The sequence below is a fragment of the Branchiostoma floridae genome, chromosome 1 (assembly GCF_000003815.2).
Source record: "Branchiostoma floridae strain S238N-H82 chromosome 1, Bfl_VNyyK, whole genome shotgun sequence".
In the NCBI taxonomy this organism is placed as follows: domain Eukaryota; kingdom Metazoa; phylum Chordata; class Leptocardii; order Amphioxiformes; family Branchiostomatidae; genus Branchiostoma; species Branchiostoma floridae.
The window spans coordinates 23,796,159-23,816,541 of NC_049979.1; the positions used below are offsets into that span (position 1 = coordinate 23,796,159).

At 42.3% G+C, this 20,383-nt stretch overlaps 2 protein-coding genes across 6 annotated transcripts; one reads left to right on the forward strand and one right to left on the reverse strand.

The window, feature by feature from the left end:
- LOC118413730 (serine/threonine-protein phosphatase 2A 65 kDa regulatory subunit A alpha isoform-like) lies at window positions 1-10,835 on the reverse strand. 5 transcript variants are annotated; one of them, XM_035817285.1, is made up of 19 exons: window positions 10,702-10,835; window positions 9,198-9,291; window positions 8,338-8,428; window positions 7,982-8,082; window positions 7,600-7,741; window positions 7,358-7,448; window positions 6,819-6,966; window positions 5,610-5,765; window positions 5,098-5,212; window positions 4,842-4,912; window positions 4,216-4,301; window positions 3,955-4,003; window positions 3,012-3,185; window positions 2,360-2,494; window positions 1,783-1,863; window positions 1,463-1,605; window positions 851-942; window positions 554-606; window positions 1-330 (listed from the first exon to the last, which is right to left on the reverse strand). In XM_035817285.1, the coding sequence occupies exons 1-18, from the start codon at window positions 10,818-10,820 to the stop codon at window positions 587-589; spliced, it is 1,908 nt and encodes a 635-aa protein (XP_035673178.1). In that variant the 5' UTR covers window positions 10,821-10,835; the 3' UTR covers window positions 1-330; window positions 554-586. The 5 variants fall into 5 exon arrangements, with proteins under 5 accessions (XP_035673178.1, XP_035673163.1, XP_035673170.1 ...); XM_035817270.1 differs by having other exon boundaries at window positions 4,216-4,319; XM_035817277.1 differs by having other exon boundaries at window positions 6,810-6,966.
- Window positions 10,836-10,889: 54 nt separating this feature from the next.
- Window positions 10,890-15,072, forward strand: LOC118413720 (proprotein convertase subtilisin/kexin type 6-like). Its single transcript, XM_035817252.1, has 2 exons — window positions 10,890-12,966; window positions 13,639-15,072. The coding sequence occupies exons 1-2, from the start codon at window positions 10,921-10,923 to the stop codon at window positions 13,972-13,974; spliced, it is 2,382 nt and encodes a 793-aa protein (XP_035673145.1). The 5' UTR covers window positions 10,890-10,920; the 3' UTR covers window positions 13,975-15,072.
- Window positions 15,073-20,383: the final 5,311 nt, after the last annotated feature.

The following is a 20,383-nucleotide window of genomic DNA, read 5'->3' on the forward strand; positions in this document are numbered from 1 at the left end:
ACATCATGTTGAACATGTAAAATAGGAAGGCCAAAAAAAAAGGATAATGTTGCATTATAGTATAAAGGAAAGGCAGACTGTACATAAGAAAACGAGTTCCTAGTATTTCCAATGACATTTTGAGAGAAATGAATACATACTGATCACAACCAAAACACAGGATCTGCAAATCTGCAAGTTAGAGTCAACATGTCTCTACAAGTGACACGTTCGGATGTATTTATATTAGAATAGTGACACTTTTACAGTAGAATGGTGTACAATTCACAAATGTGACGACCAAATTCTGGTGTAGATAAGCCTCCTCTTAGCATCACAGCTGCATGGTAGCTGGGGAAACAACAGAAATTCAGTAAGTTGCCTGAATGTACAAGAATTCATTTGAACAAAATATCCAACCATGACAATACAAGCCTATCAAATTTCAACCAAGGCAGACAAAATACTTTTATTTTCATTCTCACACATCTACCAGCCTGTCTGTAGCACAGGTTTGTACTTTCATCAACTTAGTATAAATTTGAAATAAAGGAAATGCCAACAATGAACACACCTCCTTACATCTCACCCCTCCCACTCCCTTTCATCAAGCTGCGTCGCACAAGACTGTGGGAAGATCAGAGCAAAACATCAATCAGCACACTACTTATCAAATAATGACACGACAACAATGCAACAGCAGCACGAGTTTATACACATTCACCTCCTATATCTACAGAAATGTACAAATTGACAAAATCTTTACAACCGTCACTTGAAAGCTTTCAAGACTATTGCTTTTTCTTTTTCAACCAAACATTTCATACATCTTGTCATGGATTGATGGCTGAATCATGATATAATACATTACCACTCATGGCCTCTTGGGCATAGTACTTGACATCGTAGTCCTGGTCTGATTGGAGTTTCTCCAGACATGGCTTGCACTGATTGTTTATAGTACTGGGGAGAGATGGGAGGAGTCACAGTCAGGACGGGAAAGGTAATTACATGTTTTTAAAGGCACAATTGTTTCGTTGAAGAGGTTCATCAGTCGCGTATGAGTAAGAATATTTGTCAATCACAATTCTTTGACAACATGCAAGAAGGCTGTGGGTGGAGCAGAAGATCCACACAAGTCTCGGACCTAGTCTCGTGAAAGTCAAAATCTCTCAAGAACACAGACAGAGTAACCTCGCAAGGTTACTCTGTCTGTGTTCAAGATGTACTGAGCAGACATTGAACATTTGGAGATATGTGTCTTACGTGTTTTCATAGAGTCACTGACTTGCACTGACCACAACTTCCACAAGTGTTGTTAGACAGAGTATGGAACAAGTAGTCAGAAATACATTGCTTTGAGGTGGCCCATATCTTTCTGCTCATACGCGTAATTCTACACGTAGTCATACAAGCAGAAACTTTCAGGCGTAGTATTGTGGAAGACAAAACAAGCATCTATAGGACGAGTTGCACCACTTACGTCGCATCAAATTGACTTCCAATCTTTTGGATGGTTTTGGCGACATTGAAGCGGACGTTAGGGACAGCGTCAGCAGCCAGCTTTACAACCACTGGCAGGAGGACCTTCATCGTGGTCTCATTGCCACACACATCTGCTAAAACCTGTGGGAACATCAGAGTTACAACAATTTCTTCTGTGCTATTCCGAACCTGTCAAAACTGATCATATGTGCTGTAGTCATACATGTTTCCATTTTGTCAGAAACCAGGCTGTTGCAAAGGGACCATAAAATCTGACCAGATTGTAATCATGTTTCTGAACAGAAATCCCATACTTACATTGATACAAAAGAGAGTTGTCATCCTGTGTAGATAGTTGGGATCCTGAGCCATACCCACCACCTTGGGCAGGATGGTTGACTGGAAAAGATCATGTATATCATAAGTAACACAGAACTACACAGACAAATGTCATTGATAATAATAATTATATCATGGTTTCTATTAAGCCAAATATACTGTAAATGTATTTAAGTTTGCGGGGATTTAATTTCGCGGTAGCGGGAAAAAGGACTATTCGCGGTGGATTTAAGTTCGCGGTAACACCATAGACAGTAATCTAATATCATAATAGAAAAATGTTCGCGGTGGTTTTAAATTCGCGGTGAAGTGGTCACCGCGAAAACCGCGAACATTAATCCACCGCGAACATTTCTGCATTTACAGTATGATAGAGAAGACCAAAAACTTATTGCAACAACTCTCAGACTCCAAAGTAGTGCGTCAGAATTTAATTGTACAGCTACAAGTTTGCCCACCTACTATAGAATAGTTGAAAGTTAGACACAACTATGGCTTTCAACCTTATATCTTGCTATAATTCTTTGTCATATTTCCCAGTTGAGTTGACACTAACCTGTGCCCATTCTGCCCCAAATTTCTCCACCAGTTTCTTCAGGTTGTTGGTGGCAGCTTCCCTGATGGCATACACATGGTCCACCAGCCATGACATGCACAGACTGTTCAGTTTCTCATCAAAGAACTCCACCCCCTGGTGGATACAGAAACACAGCATTACCTCATGGTACACATGTTCATATTACACAATTAACTCCCAGAACATACATTTGATGCCTATGATTAACACCTATAAAATTTAACATTAAAAAACATTGTTTATCATACCTTTCATAAAGTATTAGCACAAGTGTAAAGTCCATGTTATCTGCATGACACATAAATTACTGATGACATGGCACGTCGTAGGAATGGACCAGTGCCAGGAAAAGGTATTGTTCAGACCCTTGTAGACTAGTGCCCAGTTTCTTTTTATTCCCTTCCAATATTTTTTACACGGAGGATTGCTAACCCTTCCCTTTTAGCGTACTCAAGGCACCTCCTTGAACACAGGACCTCCATTTTACATGACCTGTGAGAGTTAGGTGCAGCCCCAAACGAGAAGTCCTCATCCAGAATTGAACTGGGGTCTCAACTACTTGGACCCAGGAGCTACTACCAGTTGAGCTACAGAGACAAACATCAGGAATGAGAGAGGAAGTAAGATGTACCAGTTGTCCAGCCAACAGCGGCATGTACTCGATGATGGCCAGTCTCACTCTCCACTTGGTGTCTTCAGCCAGCTCCACGATGGCGGGCAGGAGGGACTGGGACAGCTGGTGGATCCCGATCACCTGGTTCACACAGTCCAGGTTGGAGATGATGTTCAACCGCACCTCTGCACACTGCAGAAACAACAGCAGTAGTTAAAACATGGCTGGACTTCCTAAGGACTAGGTAGTTAGGTAGGTACTTCGTACTTCCTAAATAATATACAACATGGCAGGGCTCTAGCCAGCGTCCGTTTTCCCGACGATTGACGTAAATTTGCTGCGTGCGACGGAAAGATTTTAAAGCCAATCCGTCAACCTTGACGGGCAAAATTCCTTGGTGGAGGCAAGGAGGTTAAAATCATCCTCCTTGGTGGAAGCTACAGGCGGCTTGGGGACGCTGTCCACAGCCGTAAAAGCCACACACTGTTTGTTTTGCTATTGTTATGATTGTTGATGATGTGTGTCGGCGCCCTTTCGCATACAATAATCTCATTAAAAACCCGTTTTTCAAGTCTCAGTTCAGTCCTCCTTACTCTTGGAATAGTGCATTTTACGAACTTTGATATGAATCTTACATTTACTACTTTGTAATGTCATAGTGAAAATTAACTTTCGCGGTTTTCGCGACAATGGGAATTGGCTGACGGAAAAAATTCAAGCTGGCTAGAGCCCTGCAACATGGTCAAGCATGACTCCACATATTCAAGTTGGCTGGTTTGCTGTTGTTACGTGCACAGAAAAGGATCCCTATCTAGGAAGACAGTGCATGACATGTTAGACAATCAGACTTCCTGTGGTCAGAGGTTATCTGTATAACAAATAATGTAAGCTCTGCTTTATTAATATTCAACAACTTTGCAGCACTTTGAAGCCAACAATATCTGCCATAAGAACTACTTACCTCATCTTTCAACATAAGCAGGAACAGTGGCAGCAAGTGCTCTACAGTACTGCAATAGAAGGAAAAAACAGTTTTTTTTTTCAAACCCTCCTGACGTTTGGATAAAGCTTAAACACTAAACATCCTGATTCAAACATTGAAGTAAATCTCCATAGGATGTCCAAGTGTGCTGGTTGAAGCATCAAAACCAAGATGATGACGTGAATGATTCTTCCAAATGTGTTGTATTCACTGGTCACTGTTGTGTTTGCATCTACTCACTTGTCCTTGCCCAGGATGGGAGACAGGCCCATGATGACAGAGGCCAGGGCTGACTTGACATGCTGGTTAGCATCAGACACCAAATCCTGCAATGAGAATGACCACTAGGTCAAGTAAAAGGAGTGAAGGGTTCAATGGAAGCTCTATACAGCTGGCTGTCCCAACAGGAGGCTGTATGTGGTGTTTGGACTTGAAGGGGATGGAGTCTCTCAGGTGTACAATTGATGAACTTTTCAGGTGTACAATTGTTGGATCTTTCACATGTACAATTGCCGAATCTTTCAGGTGTACAATTGTTGGATCTTTCAAATGTACAATTGCCTAATCTTTCAGGTGTACAATTGTTGGATCTTTCAAATGTACGATTGCCGAATCTTTCAGGTGTACAATTGTTGGATCTTTCAAATGTACGATTGCCGAATCTTTCAGGTGTACAATTGTTGGATCTTTCAAATGTATGATTGCCGAATCTTTCAGGTGTACAATTGTTGGATCTTTCAAATGTACGATTGCCAAATCTTTCAGGTGTACAATTGTTGGATCTTTCAAATGTACGATTGCTGAATCTTTCAGGTGTACAATGTTGGCTCTCCTACTGAACCTTGCAGGTATGGTCTACGATTTACCTTGACACATGGAAGGATGCTTGTCATGATGGTGGCTTCCCTGATATCTTCTGGCAGGTTCTCACAAAACTCTGCAACATAGACAGGAAGAAACTCAACTGGGTGCTTGGTCATCGTTGAATCAGAATTTTGTCCCATGCATACAATTTCTTCCCCGACACAACATTTGGATACATTAGATATCATCCTTATATGATTGAACACGACCTTATTTGCACTAATCACGTGCTGGAGAATGTTGAGATGTGGCATTTACCTTTGACTTTGTTTGCAGCGGCAGCCCGTACCTCTGCCTCACAGTCCTTCAGCAGACCCTGGAATGCTGGCACAAGTTCTTTCTTGGTAATCTCTGGGCCCACTGCCATCTGGAGCTGTACAGGCACAGAAATATCCAATGTTTACCAAAGATGATAACTTCTGATAAAGCATTCTAGTAGAATACCTTTAGACAGCTTGTCTCTGAACATAGCATGCATAGTCCGGTGGTTAGTGACTCTGCCTCTGTATCAAGGTGTTGTGAGTTGGTATTCTGGCTGTTCGCTATGCAAACTACTGGAAAGGGTTGCAGCCCTTAGGACGGGATGTGGTCCACTGTTCATTGTGCTTGTCGAAGAGAACCATGGGAACTTCCATGGTAAAATAAATCTGTACATACTGTACATTCAGTCTGTCTTCTCTGTCTTGGCCAGTGAAAAAAAGTTCGCTGAGTTCATTTGAGCTTTGATATCACTTTTACTTCCAGCCTACCTGTTGTGTATCACCACGTACCTCTGTGAACTTGTCGGCCACCATGTATCTGACTCTCCAGGACTTGTCTTCAGCAGCATTTTTGAGTGTGGGCATGACCAGGGTCTCCAGGTCCTCCGGGGGCAGGATGGAGGCAATGCTGACACAGGCTTCCACAGCAAGCAGACGCACGGAGTCCTGTCCAGCATACAATATATCATTCCAATACTGGCTAAACAGTTTCATCTTCATGTACTAATAAATCAGCCCCAACAAATACTGTGACTAATAGCAGATAATTCTAAGTCTGCAGCAGTAGGCTAACATGTATGCCTGTTTTGTATGACACAAATCTTGTAGTACTGAGTAAGTCTACTGTTTCCCTTGTTTCCCACTTTCAGTGTTTTCAAAAGCTGTTATCCCCTACAGAAAGCCTTACAATTTTTGTAAAATCTTTACAGATTGAAATCGTGCACTTCTGTATGATAAGTCAAAAGAAGTATAAATGTGCCCTCAAAAGAAGCATGCATGTTCCAGATAAACCTGTACCTTTCAACACAGCCACAGAGCATTCAATGACTTGCAAGCAGACGTACACGGCGCACAAAAGAACACCTAGCTTTCCAAAGTTTGATATGCTAATAAAAAGTTACTTAGTCAAGGATGGAAATGTTCAAACGTGTGCAGGTCAGGCCTTGCTGTGTGGTCATCTTCCGTGACGTCTGCAAAGCTTGTGAGCACATCTAGCAAGGCTGTTATGCATTATTCTTCAAGAGCGCAAAAAAAATGCAGAGCACTTGGTAACTATGTAACTCTCATCAACATCAATCATACATTTCTCGGGAACAATCAACATCTGAAACAGAACTGGTCAGGAGTGTGCACAAATTCATTGCTCACTTGTCTGAAAATCAAACATACACGCTCACATAGATACACGCACGGTCACCACCTAAATTCACAATGACAACACAGAAGTAAAACATCAACACTGACAAAACAGAACAAAAGTGCTTTGGAAAATACTTCTTGAAAAACTTTTTCCAACAACTTGGGATGGCAGGTCTAGTGATGTACACGTCTGTGGTTGCCCAAGTCCCATATTGCCCAACACCGTGCACTGATATTTTGTTATCCCTGAGGATTGGCCACAGCCCATACTCTGATCCCTGGGTCTATGGAAGTCCTTTTTCAAAAAGTATTTCTGAGCACTGGTATGGAACTGTGGATATATTCATTTACATTTTGTACCTGTTCGTCACTGGCCAGGTTGGTCCAGAGGGGGATGAGGTCAGACTTCAGGTACTCCAGCTCCAGCACTTTGGCAAACTCCCCCATCTTCCCTGCAGCCGCACGCCGCACCATGGGGGTGTCATCCCCACACAGGTTACGGAAATTTCTGGGACAAAAGGACTGGTAAGCTTCTATGGTACAGATACAGCTAAATGTTAGGCTACCTCCTGAGGGGTCGCCAAAAAGGCCTATGTTAACAACTAGTACAACAGTACCTTGTGTCTATTAATTCTTTTCTATCATGCCTCTGCCCTCTGAAGGAAAATTCTAAAGCTCACTTTTTCTGCCATCCTGCACAAATTTGTCATTGTCCAGGGACTGGTGTTTAAGTGTGGATTATTGAAATTTTGATGGGTCCTGGTTAAATCCCTAATCCTCAATCTATTAAAACAGACCTTATAATCATTCAAGGAGCTTTCATTTTTATCTACAATACATATAAGTTAGCAAAGATTGGAAGTTATGTTTTACATTGGGAAACGTGAATTTCTACTCACGTTCTTAGTTCAGCTTTCACTGTGCTGGAAACCCGTGGATATGGCACACTGAAGAGACCACATGCCGATGTCCTTGATGTGAACCAGTCACCTACAAAAGACAGCTGCAGGTTACACCAACAACAAAAGTGAAAATTGATTTAAGTGAAAATATATAGAAAAATGTCATTCGACTTTCGGGCAAGTAAATTTTTTATGTACTTGCCCGATAGGACAAGTGAATTTTGAAAAACTTGTCTAACCCTGTGCCAGTCGTTTGACCAGGGGTACAAAATGTGCTTCCAGATCTGCTGAGGAGTGGTCTCCTGCGATCTTGCGGAGGGACTCCACAGCCTTGTCTCGTACCACTGTCTCCTCAACAGTGGCGAGGCTCTCCAGCGGGGGCTGCAAAAACAACAGGCAATGTCTATATATGGAGCATAAAACTTTAACTGAGAGAAAAATGATGTCCAGAACATATACTTCTTGGTTGTTTTGCTAAAAATATCAGATGTGCACTGTGGTTATATCAATGGCCTGTCATGGTTCTCAGTCACAGTAAATGGGACCCAAATCACAACATAGGTGACCACTTCACTGAGTCTACGGTAGCTAGAACACCGCAGAATACCTAGATGGTCTTACCAGCAGACAGTGGACATGCTCCTGGCCACCAACCAATGGTGTGAAGTTACCTAACTGCTCAGCAAGGGCCAGCAGCACCTCATCTTCATCATAGATTGTGTCTGCAGGAAAAGAAAACAAGGAACAGTTAAAGATCTGTCCTTGAGAAGTTGAGCCTTCCTTATAAATCACAGCAATGTTCCTAAATTGATGATAGAGGATTGCTAAAAATGACTACACAGGGAGAAAAGGTGGTGATGATTTTTGGTATGTTTTGGAACAGTCTGGTGACAATGTATACTACTATGTTGTGTACAGGTACTAGTAGTACTAGTGGATGTATATTGTAATTCTAACACTTACTACTCATTACTCACCTGTAAGGAATGGAATCAGTTCACTCCGTGTTCTCTCCACACCCAAAGCGAGGGCTATGGTCGACAGCTTTTTGATGCTGTTCAGTCGAAGCTGGAACAAGAGTTGCAATGTCATTTACGAGAATTTATGTCACTGACTAAATCAACAAAAACAACAATTGGCATGAATCTCAATGTATATCTATCATTTGACACCTACTGTATAATTTGAAAATCTAGTCTTTCAATAAGTAATGAGTAGCAATAGGTTTAACCAAGACTTCATTTAGCCTAGGTCCTTGACTTAGTGCTTGAAGCACTACAGTTAGTACTGTCATTCATACTAGGTAAAGTTCTCAATAAGAAGATGTTATGTACATATATATAGGTGTGGCATCATCTTTATCTTTCACAACAGATGCATGTGTGCCAATGCAACAGTACAACTGACACCATGGCACTAAATCACACGCAAATTTAAAACTGGATATGATGTCATGCACCACACAGGGAACATCGTTCATAATCAACGTTACGTTGTGGTTGTCATGGGCAGTTTTAGCAAGCAAGAACCATGGTTCAACTTTTGACTTGCTCCTAGTCCTACGCATCAAAATCATCTAGGCGTAGGGCTCTTTTTTTACTTAATAGTCACAAAAAGTTAGGGCTTGTTCGTCAATTTGACATTTCTCAGGGCCATCTGATTGGTGGAAACCGTGACAAACCATCAGTAAGAGTGACAGCAGGAAAAATTATGGGCACCCTTAAAATTTTCCTCGCACATGTTTTATCGAAATTTCGGAGCGTTACCACAATTTCCTGCGCCAGTACTCCTACAACAGACGTAAGATATACCAAGGAATAGAAATATTGTAAGATACCTGCACATCTTCATTTCTTAACTCGTCAATGAGCACTGCAATAGGATAAAGTGAATCGTCGCTATCGCTGGCCGCCATTTTGAAACTCTTCTCCCTGAAATCAGACCGGTGGACGGGTTTCTTACATGTAATTTCAGGGGTAACGTCAAGGTGTTGAAAGCACGCGAGATGTTGTGAGACTCTGCGAGATTATGTCATGTCAATCAATATTGTAAAGCGTCCTCTGGCGGTTAAGGTAAAGTAGACAGGATCTTCAATTCATGGTGTCTGTGATATCAAACAAGACGAAATTATGGGTCCCAATTTAATATGCATTGGCAGAAATTCGGACAAATATGATAACATCAAGTGGGCAAAGTGCGCATCTTTCTTTCTCAGTTTTTCTTTCTGACATTTCTTTCTGGCCTAACGCCGGACACAAAAAAAATGACAAAATAGAAAGCCCGATAAAAACGACTAAAAAAACGTTAAAAACAGCCGGAGCCTAACCTCTGCTTGGAGAGTAAAATTTTCCATCCTCACTACGAATTACGTGAAATAAAATAGCTTCACTACGAATTACGTGAAATGAAATAGCTTCCCTACGAATTACGGGAAATTAAAAGGCCTACCTACGCCTTACGGAAAAGAGCATACAGACCCTCCGTTATTGTTGCTTTCTGAACGATTTTCGTGTCGACTACATGCAATTCGGGTTGACGGCAGCCATTGGGGGAACAGCGGAAGGGCGGGGTAACAGAGGAATTACACCGGGGGTAAGGATGAACGACGGGGGCACAGATGCCCCAGATGAAGTACAGCAGGGGTTAAGTGCTATGTAATATTTGGACAATACAAAAAGTAGAGTTTCCTGCCATTTCTTCACATAGTAAGCTAAATCTACCTTTTAGCATTGAATACCAAGGTTCAGTGAGAGAAGTTACATCAGTGCATCATACAAACATGTCTACAAACTGTGATCTTCCTACATGCTCCATGCTTCCTAGGGAAACACACCCACATCTGGCTTATCACATTCTTGTGTGCCTGACTGCACAGTGGGGTGTCTGATGACAGTTTCACCATAATTCCATAATTTTTGTAAAATGTAATGAGCCTGTAATCTTGCAAGATTTCTTGTAGTTATGAGGGGAATATAACCTCAGCTTATTTATACCCTACAAAATAGACTAAGTGCATGATTATATCCTATTCTGAAGTGAAAAAAAATTGAGTGTTTTCAAAGAAGAAAATCTTGATTGTTCTCCCCTGTATGTAGTCACCCTGAAGTGTGATGAACTCATTACCCTACCCCCTAGGGTGCCTACTGGAGGCCTGGAAGTTGCTGTTTACAGACAAGAGGGTCTAACTCTGGGGGGGCACAGAGATAACACTACGTAGCATACCTTTAAAAGTCCGGGGGGGGGGGGAGGTGAACGGGTACGGAGAAAAGCTGAAGGAGTTAGGTGGGGGTGTGATAATCCAGAACCAGAAAATGAGCCCGAATGCTACATGTGCTACTTACCGTCTGACCGTGTCCAAAATCTGTTTGTACAATGTGCTTGTAGTAAAACTGAGTAAAAGCTGGATCATCCCCAGAAATCTGTCTTCATAGGCTCTTCCTCCTTCACTAGTACTACGCATGTTCAGATCAATTAAAACTTTCAACCAATTCGACCTGTTTTCCTGGTTGTCTAGTTGTCAAAGAGTTGTCTAGAAAACAGATTCTGGACAGGCAGCCATCATGGCAGGACGTACTGTTTACTACAGTGCAATAGTTCTGCTGCTGTGTGTGGTACAGTTCAGTCGGACTTCCGATGATCCAGACTCACACTACACTAACTACTGGGTGGTACGGGTACCCGGTGGGGAAACAGCCGCACGCAACGTGGCTGCTAGGAACGGGTTCAAATACCTCCATAAGTTTGACCATCTTGCTGACCACTACACCCTAATCCATGAGAAGACAGAAGCGCGGTCCAAAAGAAGTGCGGATGACGAGAACGCAAAGCTGGCGTCCGATTCACAGGTGCACTGGTTGGCCCAACAGGTGGCCCACGAGCGGGTGAAACGACAGCTGTTCGCAGATGATCCCTTTGCTTTCAAAGAGCAGTCCTTCGTTGGAGACGAGTATCCCGATATCTCACTCAGTGAGATCAGGAGGGAGGAGGTAATGGCAAAGAGGGGAGACATACCAGGAGAGCAGAGTTCTGCAGCAGAGAAGGAAAAGAAGGGCTCTGATGCCGAGGCACGGGCAGTCGTGAATGAGTTTGTGAACTCTGTCATTGAGGAAGGCCACAGCCAGAAGGTGGAGGACATGATCCAGTTCAACGACCCAGGGTATAGCAGGATGTGGTATTTGCATAATGATGGCCAAACGAAGGGACCAAGAGGTTTGGACATCAACGTGATCCCAGCCTGGGTGAATGGTTACACGGGGAAGGGCATTGTGGCAACCATTGTTGACGACGGGTTGGACTACACCCATCCAGATCTGAAGAGAAACTACGACCCAGAGGCCAGTTTTGACTACTCAGACCCATCGAACTTGAATGGAAACCCTATGCCCGTTGCTACTGCGAGGGATCAAATGCATCATGGTACAAGGTGTGCCGGTGAAGTTGCCATGGAGGCCAACAATGGGAACTGTGGAGTGGGCGTGGCATATGAAGCTAAAGTCGGAGGGATCCGACTGATTACTGGCCCTACGAGTGATGCCCAGGAAGCGGCCTCCCTCAGTCACAAGCGGGACCACATCGACGTCTACTCCTGCTGCTGGGGGCCGCCAGACAGCGGCAGGAAAGTGCAGAAACCGGGCGAACTGGTCACCAGGATACTCGAGGACTCCACAACCAATGGCAGGAACGGGCGAGGTAACGTCTACGTCTGGGCTTCAGGAAACGGTGGTCACAAGGATGACGACTGCGGAGCGGATGGATACGTCTCCAGTATCTACACCCTTGCTGTTGGATCTATCAGTGTGGATGGCCTGTCAGCCTACTACAGCGAGTCATGTTCCCCCACTATGGCCGTGGTACCGACTGGGGGACAGCACAGGCTCGACAATTTTAATGGCGACTTGGCAGACATGATCAAGCGGGGAGAAGTTTACGAGCAGAACGTGATCACAACTGACCAGGGCCACAGGTGCACTGACCGCTTCCAGGGAACGTCCAGTGCAGCTCCATTGGCCACCGGAATTGTTGCGCTGACCCTCCAAGCCAATCCTGACCTGACCTGGCGTGACGTTCAGCACATCGTAGTCCGGGGTGCCAAAGTGCCCAACCCATCTGAACGAGGCTGGAATCTCAATGGTGCAGGCCTGCCAGTCCACCACCTGTACGGATTTGGCATGATGGATGCTGGTGCCATGGTGAAGCTGGCCCAAGAATGGACCCCTGTGGGACACCAGCGCCGCTGCACTGTTAAGTATGATGGCCCAGAACGCGATATCCCGGCTGGAGGAGAAGTTGAGCTGGAGCTGAGGACAGCCGGTTGCCATGACACCAGAGACCAGGTGGAGGTACTGGAACACGTGCAGTCTGTCATGACCATCGACCATGAGCGGCGGGGAGACCTGTCCGTCAAACTCACCTCTCCTAAGGGGACGGAGTCACAGCTCATGTCCACGCGATCAAGGGACGACAGCACGGACGGGTTCCAGGAGTGGGCTTTCATGACGGTGTACAACTGGGGCGAGGATCCCTTGGGAACGTGGAAGGTGACCGTGAAGGACAACCCCTCAGAGACCAGACGCAAGAGGAGCTATGAAGATGGACCTGTGGGAACGGTAAGTTGGGCAAAATATATCAATTTATTGAGAAATATTGATAAGCTCTTCCCAAATTTTAGGTACCGTCCTACTATGATTGTTGTTATAAAGTCTTATGGATATGCACAATGTAGCACTGCCATGGCATCCTCACATGGTGATGCTAGTTTTGTCTGTTGGGCTGCCAGGTCATAACGCAGAATGGGCATGAAATGATCTTCATTGACGCAACAAAAGCACAGCGACTCTCGCAAGGTTCACCAAAGCTATATATGAAGAAACAAATGGATGCAAATGAATTAACCTACAGTTGTTTCACTTGTTTGTATTTACCCATTATTTGTATACATGGTACCGGTGAGGTGAGGTGAGGTGTATACAGTAAGTGATATTACTAGAACGTACTTGTATAAGGGAGGGAAGTTCGATTGCCTTGTTTCAACCTTCAATACCTATGGACAAGTTGGCCTCATAACCCATAGGCAAACAGCTCTAAACATCAAATGACTAATGATATGAATAACTTTATTGCGCAACAATTGTAACAGTTACAATGTATGGCAATGTGAACAACTATATACTAATACAAATAACTAACAACTAATGTAATATAATATAACAGTATAAACAATCTAGTGAGTATCATAAAGCATTATCTCTTGACTTTGAATGTTCCTTGTACTTTTTCAGGTGAGGGCGTGGTCACTGGTTCTATGGGGAACACGGGATGAGGACAAGTTCAACGCACGGGCTGCAGAAATGAAGAAAGCCGACCGCTGCGTGAACGCACAAGACAAGGAAGATTGTGCTCTCAAGGCACTCGTCAGCGAATTCACCAAGGATTTCACAGGTGAGGTCATGCCAAAGGACATCATCCCTGCAGATGAGATGGAAAGCCAAAAGTCGGGGGCGGAAGGTATGAGTAGTATCGACGCGATAATCAACTCCTTCAAAGGTGCTCTCGAAAATCTACTACGTCTACGGGGGAAGGGCAATGAAGGCGACAAGAGCTCTACAGACTCGTAATTTCATCAGCAACATGGAGTGACAAGACCGAGAGTGGCTAAAACATCAAATCAATGACTTAGAAGCTCTCATCCAGACCATGCAAATTAAGGAGAATTCTAGAAAGTTTTGTACCACAGTAACAGTCAGTAACATTTACGCAACTTTCCTGGAGTATAATAAGCATCATATCATTTTCTAATATTATATAACATTATATAATATTAAGTACATAAGTGTCACTGAGCAGTTTTCTTGTACATGTATATGGAGAGCTCAATAGGTGTAACCCTGACGGTGCTGCAATACACAGTATGACTCCAACTACTACTAATATGTCTTTCTTTAATATGTTTAATAGCAAGAGTTGTGGTGATAGGGATTGTGAAGACACATTCTGTTTGTCATAGAGTTTTTGACTCTCATGATATCACCAATAATGTAAGTCGTGCAATACCTGGTGAATATGGCTCAGGCCGAATGATGTATCAAGGTTAAATAAAGGTTGGAAAAAAAATGTTATAAAATTGCTGACTCTAACTGTAAATTTAGAGGGTTAGATCGTCAATGGCACTCTCAACTTGGTACGGTGAAATAAAATGGTGACAGCATTTTTCTTTGCAAAACATTAGGGTTCAGCATACAGTTTATTGTTCGATAGTACAATATAATGTAGTGAGAAATATCAGCGCCTGTTCAGATGTGATGAAGTTGATAGCTAACCCAAAACTGAGTGGTGGGTGTCAGCAAGACATGCTGCGTTGGCTCGTCTATGTTCTCGCTATAATCTCTCGTAATGGCGGCATACTCAATGACTGAATTGAAGACCTTTATTGTACTTATATACCACTGGGCTAAGTACAGGTCGTAGCAAAAGAATACATGACAAATACATGATTCATTGAAATATATACGATGTCAACCAACACAAGAATCATATCCTACGACTACGAAGTGATGTCGACTTCTTGTTTCTTTGTGATACTGCCAAATGTAACAGCAGATATGTTTTACAATCAAAGGTTTGTCTAAATTCGTTAGGAATGTGAATTGTCTGTGTTACTTAGGTGTATGAAGTAGATAAACAGGTTCTACCAGTCTATAAAGTTCAGCTCTCTCTTTGTTTTTGTTGTATAATCTATCTGCCTGAAGATAGTGATGCATTACATACCCTCCAAGCAGAGGTTCGGCTCCCACTATTTTATGACGTGTTTTAGTTGTTTTTATCGGGCTTTCTTTTTTGTACTGTTTTCTTAGTATCCATTAGTATCATCCTTCAGTTTGGCTGCATGGAGGAAAATAGAAAGCCCGACAAAAACGACTAAAACACGGCCTTAGTTGAACCTCTGCTTGAAGAGAAGTGTTGAATGTAGATGAATAGATAACATTCATCTCCATGCAGATGTTGAAAGGCAAAATCATATAATTTCTACCCTGGGAAAACCAAACTCTTAAGAGCCGGCGCGCAAAGAGTTACCGATCTCGCAACACCGCCCGCCCGACGATCCAGCTGGCCTCACCTATCGCTTAATTGCCTCTCGGCATATTAAAGTGGGGTGGGTAGTGGTAGTGGGGCGGGTGTATAGTTGCGGGCGCCCGTGAGGCAGGCGGCATCGGTAACTCTCGTTTGCATCGCTTCTTTGAGTTTGGTTTCCCAGCGTATATAATTTCTCAGGCTTCCAGTTTCAATGAGCGGTGGGCCTTTCCTGCTCCGTGGAACCAGGAGCTTGACAAACATGATGATTCTGTCCGTATAAATCTCTGTAAAGATTAGTACATGCTGTCAACACTCAGCTGGTTGCTCCGATTGTTTACATCAATCATCATCATGCCACATTCCACAGTAGTTTTTAAACACCAAGTACTCCCTTCATCCACAAGCAATTTAAGTACAAACACTTTGGAACATATTCAGGACCAAACCAAGACATTTAGATAACACTCCTTTAATACTGCACCTCATGATAATAATCTTAGGAGGGGGGTTAATATAACCATCTTTCTCCCACTGATCAAAGTTCAAACACAATGTAATAGAACATGCACGCTTTGAAAACAACCATCTGCCATATGTAACTGTATAGGCACATTCAAAATACACTACTAGTATCAAATTGATAGGTTGGTGGAAAGAGCAGTCCAGTCCAGACTGCGGATAAAGCGGTCCAGTCTGGTTAGAGGACGGCTTTTGCTGCAAGCTGGACTGGACCACTCTTTCCACCAACCCCGACATTGACTATATCCGCAGCCACAAGTCCATGCAAGAGAAGCATACATGATGTGTATTTTGCTTCTATTCAAGTCCCAGCAAAATTTACATGATCTGATAAACATGACTGCTCAGATGCTAGTACATGAAGTAGCTAGTATAATTTTCTATAGTTTTGGGTTTTCATTCTCAACACCAGCATGTTACACATAAGAAATATACAACAATAGGGCAAAAATACACAAGCACACCATACTGTTCATTTGGCTGTAAGCAAAATATTTCATCACTACGCTACCCTTATAAACTACCAGAAATCCATCATGTCTGAGATAGCTTTGTTACATGTAACAATAACGCTGGAGTTGGTTGTCTTATTAACCATTTTGTTTTACAAAGTCATGTGTTCAAAATTGCTGCCTTGTATTGTTCACAAACTGGTTAGAAGTATTTTAGGTATGGCAGCAGCCCAAGGCAAGTATCTCCCCCCCCCCCACACACACACACATAAAGTGGGGTTAAAAAATGTGTGTCAAAGACTCAAAGGTGTAATTGATAAAATCTCCAGGGTTTCCACACAAGTCAACAGCAACTGCAATATACACTAAGTACATGATCTTGGATCACAATGGTCACATCTGACAGAGTTAGTCAACAAAAATCCTACTGAGGCTTGTCCCTCAACACTAAAACATGTATACTGTGCATCATTTAATCTTACATAGGGATGTAATGATGTAGGGAAAACAAAATATGTGTAGAAAAACTGTTGGGGTTTGTCATACTGTCTGGCATAATTCCTAATTTCAACAAGCAGATTAGCCTGGGTACCATCCGATTTCCACCGGGCTCCTTACACTTTCTACCCTTTTTATAGGGTACCCTATAAAAAGGGTAGAAAGTGTATACATGGATGTGTATTAAAGGAGCCCCGGTAGAAATCGGATGGTACCCAGGCTAAGAGCAGACACTTATAACATGTTAATCATAGGAAAAATTACAATTTCCCCCCTTCTCAAAAGTGTATGACAAACTAGCCTGAGTACCATCCTCTGTAGTGATTCAATCCTCTTGTTTTCTAATCACAGAGTGGTAAGGTGGTTAGCAAGCACAAGGATTGAGCCAGCAGTCACTACGGAGGATGGTACTCAGGCTAATGGCAACCTTCTTCAAGTTTGTGACCTAGTAAATCTTGCCAGTTGCAAGAGACTGGAGGAAAGTACAGATAGGAAAGTCACATTTTGGTAAAATGAAATGCAATGGAGGGAGGGTAAGGTTTCACAATGGGTTTATAATGACAAGAGTCAACTTTGGAAAATAGCCCTTTGACATCTACATTTTCATAACAATAAGCTGGTGCTGAGAATGTTTTTTTCTCAAACCACTTTAAAAGATGTTTACAGATTGGAAAAAGAAATAACAACAGCAGGTCCCTTAAAAGTCATAGACTGGTTCAACAATATGATTACCCAACAAGGGTTGATACAGTATATTTAATTACTGTACAATCAGCATATGGTACAGTCCTGGGTCAGATATGATTCTTATAATAGCTTTACTCTGTGGGTAACAGGACACAGACATTTTTCTAAGCCAATGGATCCATGGCAATTACAAATCACTAATTGTTATATCCACATATTCTGGAATAGCAAGATGGGAAAGCCAGTGGCAGGATCGATCTTGATCCTATGAAATTATGAAGCCAACACAACAACCCACATACATGTATTCAATACTTAGACATGATTGTATATATCTTATATACATACACATCTAGGAATGTATCAATGCACATCTCACACACACACAAATACCCATCGCACATTGACCACAACATACAGATACAGTCACCTTAGCAGTACAATGCCATCCCTGCTGTGCTTTGTTTGCTGTTTACAGTATATTGGTACAAAATGATACAGTACACTTGTAGTGCTGGTGTACGGGCAGAAAAAAAATCATATCTAGGGTACATTTTACAAGGGTGATCAATAAGTTTGCGGCCTCATCCGGAAGTAAAGAGCATGACTCAAATTTTGGGATATAATTACAAGCTCTTCATTAATGTCTTTAACTTCTGATCATTAGGATGGACAATTGAGCTGCAATCTGAGGTCTACGGGTCAACTTGCTTTATTGAAAGTCAGATACCCACTTTTTTCTACCTAGAATATGAAAGGATCCCTCTTCAAAGATATTGAGTCTTGTAGATTTCATGGCATTAGGAACACGACCCACACGGGTCTGATCACAGTTCATCACTTTTCTTGCCACTTGCCTACTGATCTTCAAAAGGACGTCGACTGGAAATTTATGACCACAATGATTTGAAATTCGGTGCATATTGATAAAATACTTCATGAAGTATACAGTAAAAATACCTGGAAATCTTAGTCATGCACCTTATTTCTGGGTGAGGCTACAAAAACTTATTGATCAACCCTCATATATTTTACACTCCAACAATACAAGGCTGGAACTAGTGCTATTAACCATCTCCCTGCTGAGGTAGCATTTTCGCATCAAATCATTCTTGGACACAAGGTTATGCAGCAGGAAGAAAGTTAAAAATTACTATCAAAAATGCTTCACATAAGTCACAGGTGTAAATAACACAAAAATTATTTTCAAGTAAGTTATCGAAAATCCCAATCACCTGTTTATAGTTGCTCTACAAAAGACAAAATTCTGAAATAATAAGTATATTTGAATTTTCTGTGCTTGAAACAAACTTAATTCTTTTGGTTACATGTATTTGAGCTAGTGCTAGTGCCTGAGTGTATAGATTATTGAGGTACTGAACTATCTACATGTAGTAGTAGTTGATTTGGCACTAAAACACAAGGTTCAAACAACTAAAACATACTGTATGCAATGTACTGCATTCAGAGAACAATTGACAAAACTGTTACTCCTGTTTCACTGCCATATCAATTTCAAATTCTTCAAAGATCTATACAACTTCAAGAAGTAAAAACTAACAGTGCAGATTCCACCAAGTGTTGTATTTCTAACTTTTACATTGCTTAGTGCAACAGGATTATTTCATAATACTGTAGGAACTTTAACAACATACATCAAAATTATGAAATGTTTGCTAATAGAAAAAAACAGATTATGAACACCTCCAAAACAACAGATTCACCATTGTGTAAGATCAAATCTCAAAATAAATACTTTTTTTCTTGTGAACAATAGCCAGATTCCAAACACCAGTAAGAGCAGTTTTACAGATTCATAACTAACACAATCAAAGCATTAAGTGATGTGGCACAGGAGCAAAGAAGAAAGTAGATCCTACAGTTGGTACATGTAAGACAGCATCCATGGACCAAAACATTATGGGTTAGCCAGTGGATACTATTTTGGCCAACAAATGCTGTCCTGCCAACCACAAGACCTACTTGGAGATCAGCAAAGAACTACAGTGTTGACGTCAGTAACTTTGTCTTTACAAATAGTTCTGTGTACCAAACTGGTGTTGGAATGCTTTCTACTTATAGGTAGCCACCAGTGTCAAAGTCTCCAAATGTCATGTAATTGAAGTAGCAACAGGGGCAGACAAGGGCAACTGAAAACCCTTACAGTCATAGCCTAGACCAAGCCCATTTTTGTCACCTTACAAAGGATCTAGGTTGGTCCCTATACAAAAAGGATTTTAAAACTATGTAACCTAACTTGAGACATGCACAGAGGTTTTCTTGATATACTCCTCTCTAAATAAACATCAGAATAAAGACCTTTAAGCACATGGCTTTGAAGAAAAATTCTGTAATTCTCAACACTTCATTTAACCTTAAACCCTTTGGTTACTTTGGTGCATTAATTAAATTTGCTACATATGCCCTACTAAACTAGGATGCATGCCCGTAGCCAGGGGGGGTTCGGGGGGTGCGGACGCACCCCCCACGCGGGCTCGAAGGTCCGCTTTTTCCGTTTTTTCAATGCACAATACATTTAAAAGGCGGACTAATTTGTATTTCCAACGGGTCTAGAATCCTAGAAAATTGCTCCGAGACATTGTCATAGAGTATTAAAAGATGAACCCTGCGGTTTACAGTTAGTTCTTCCTGAGTCCGGGGCGTGCTACTGTTTTGTAAAAGACCCGGCCCGCGCGAGGCGGGGCGCGGCACGCGTTAGAAAGACAAGTTTCACGCCATCACCTTTGTTGAACTCCAGCTCCGGCCCGAACGGTCCAGCTCTTGCCCGCACGGTCCA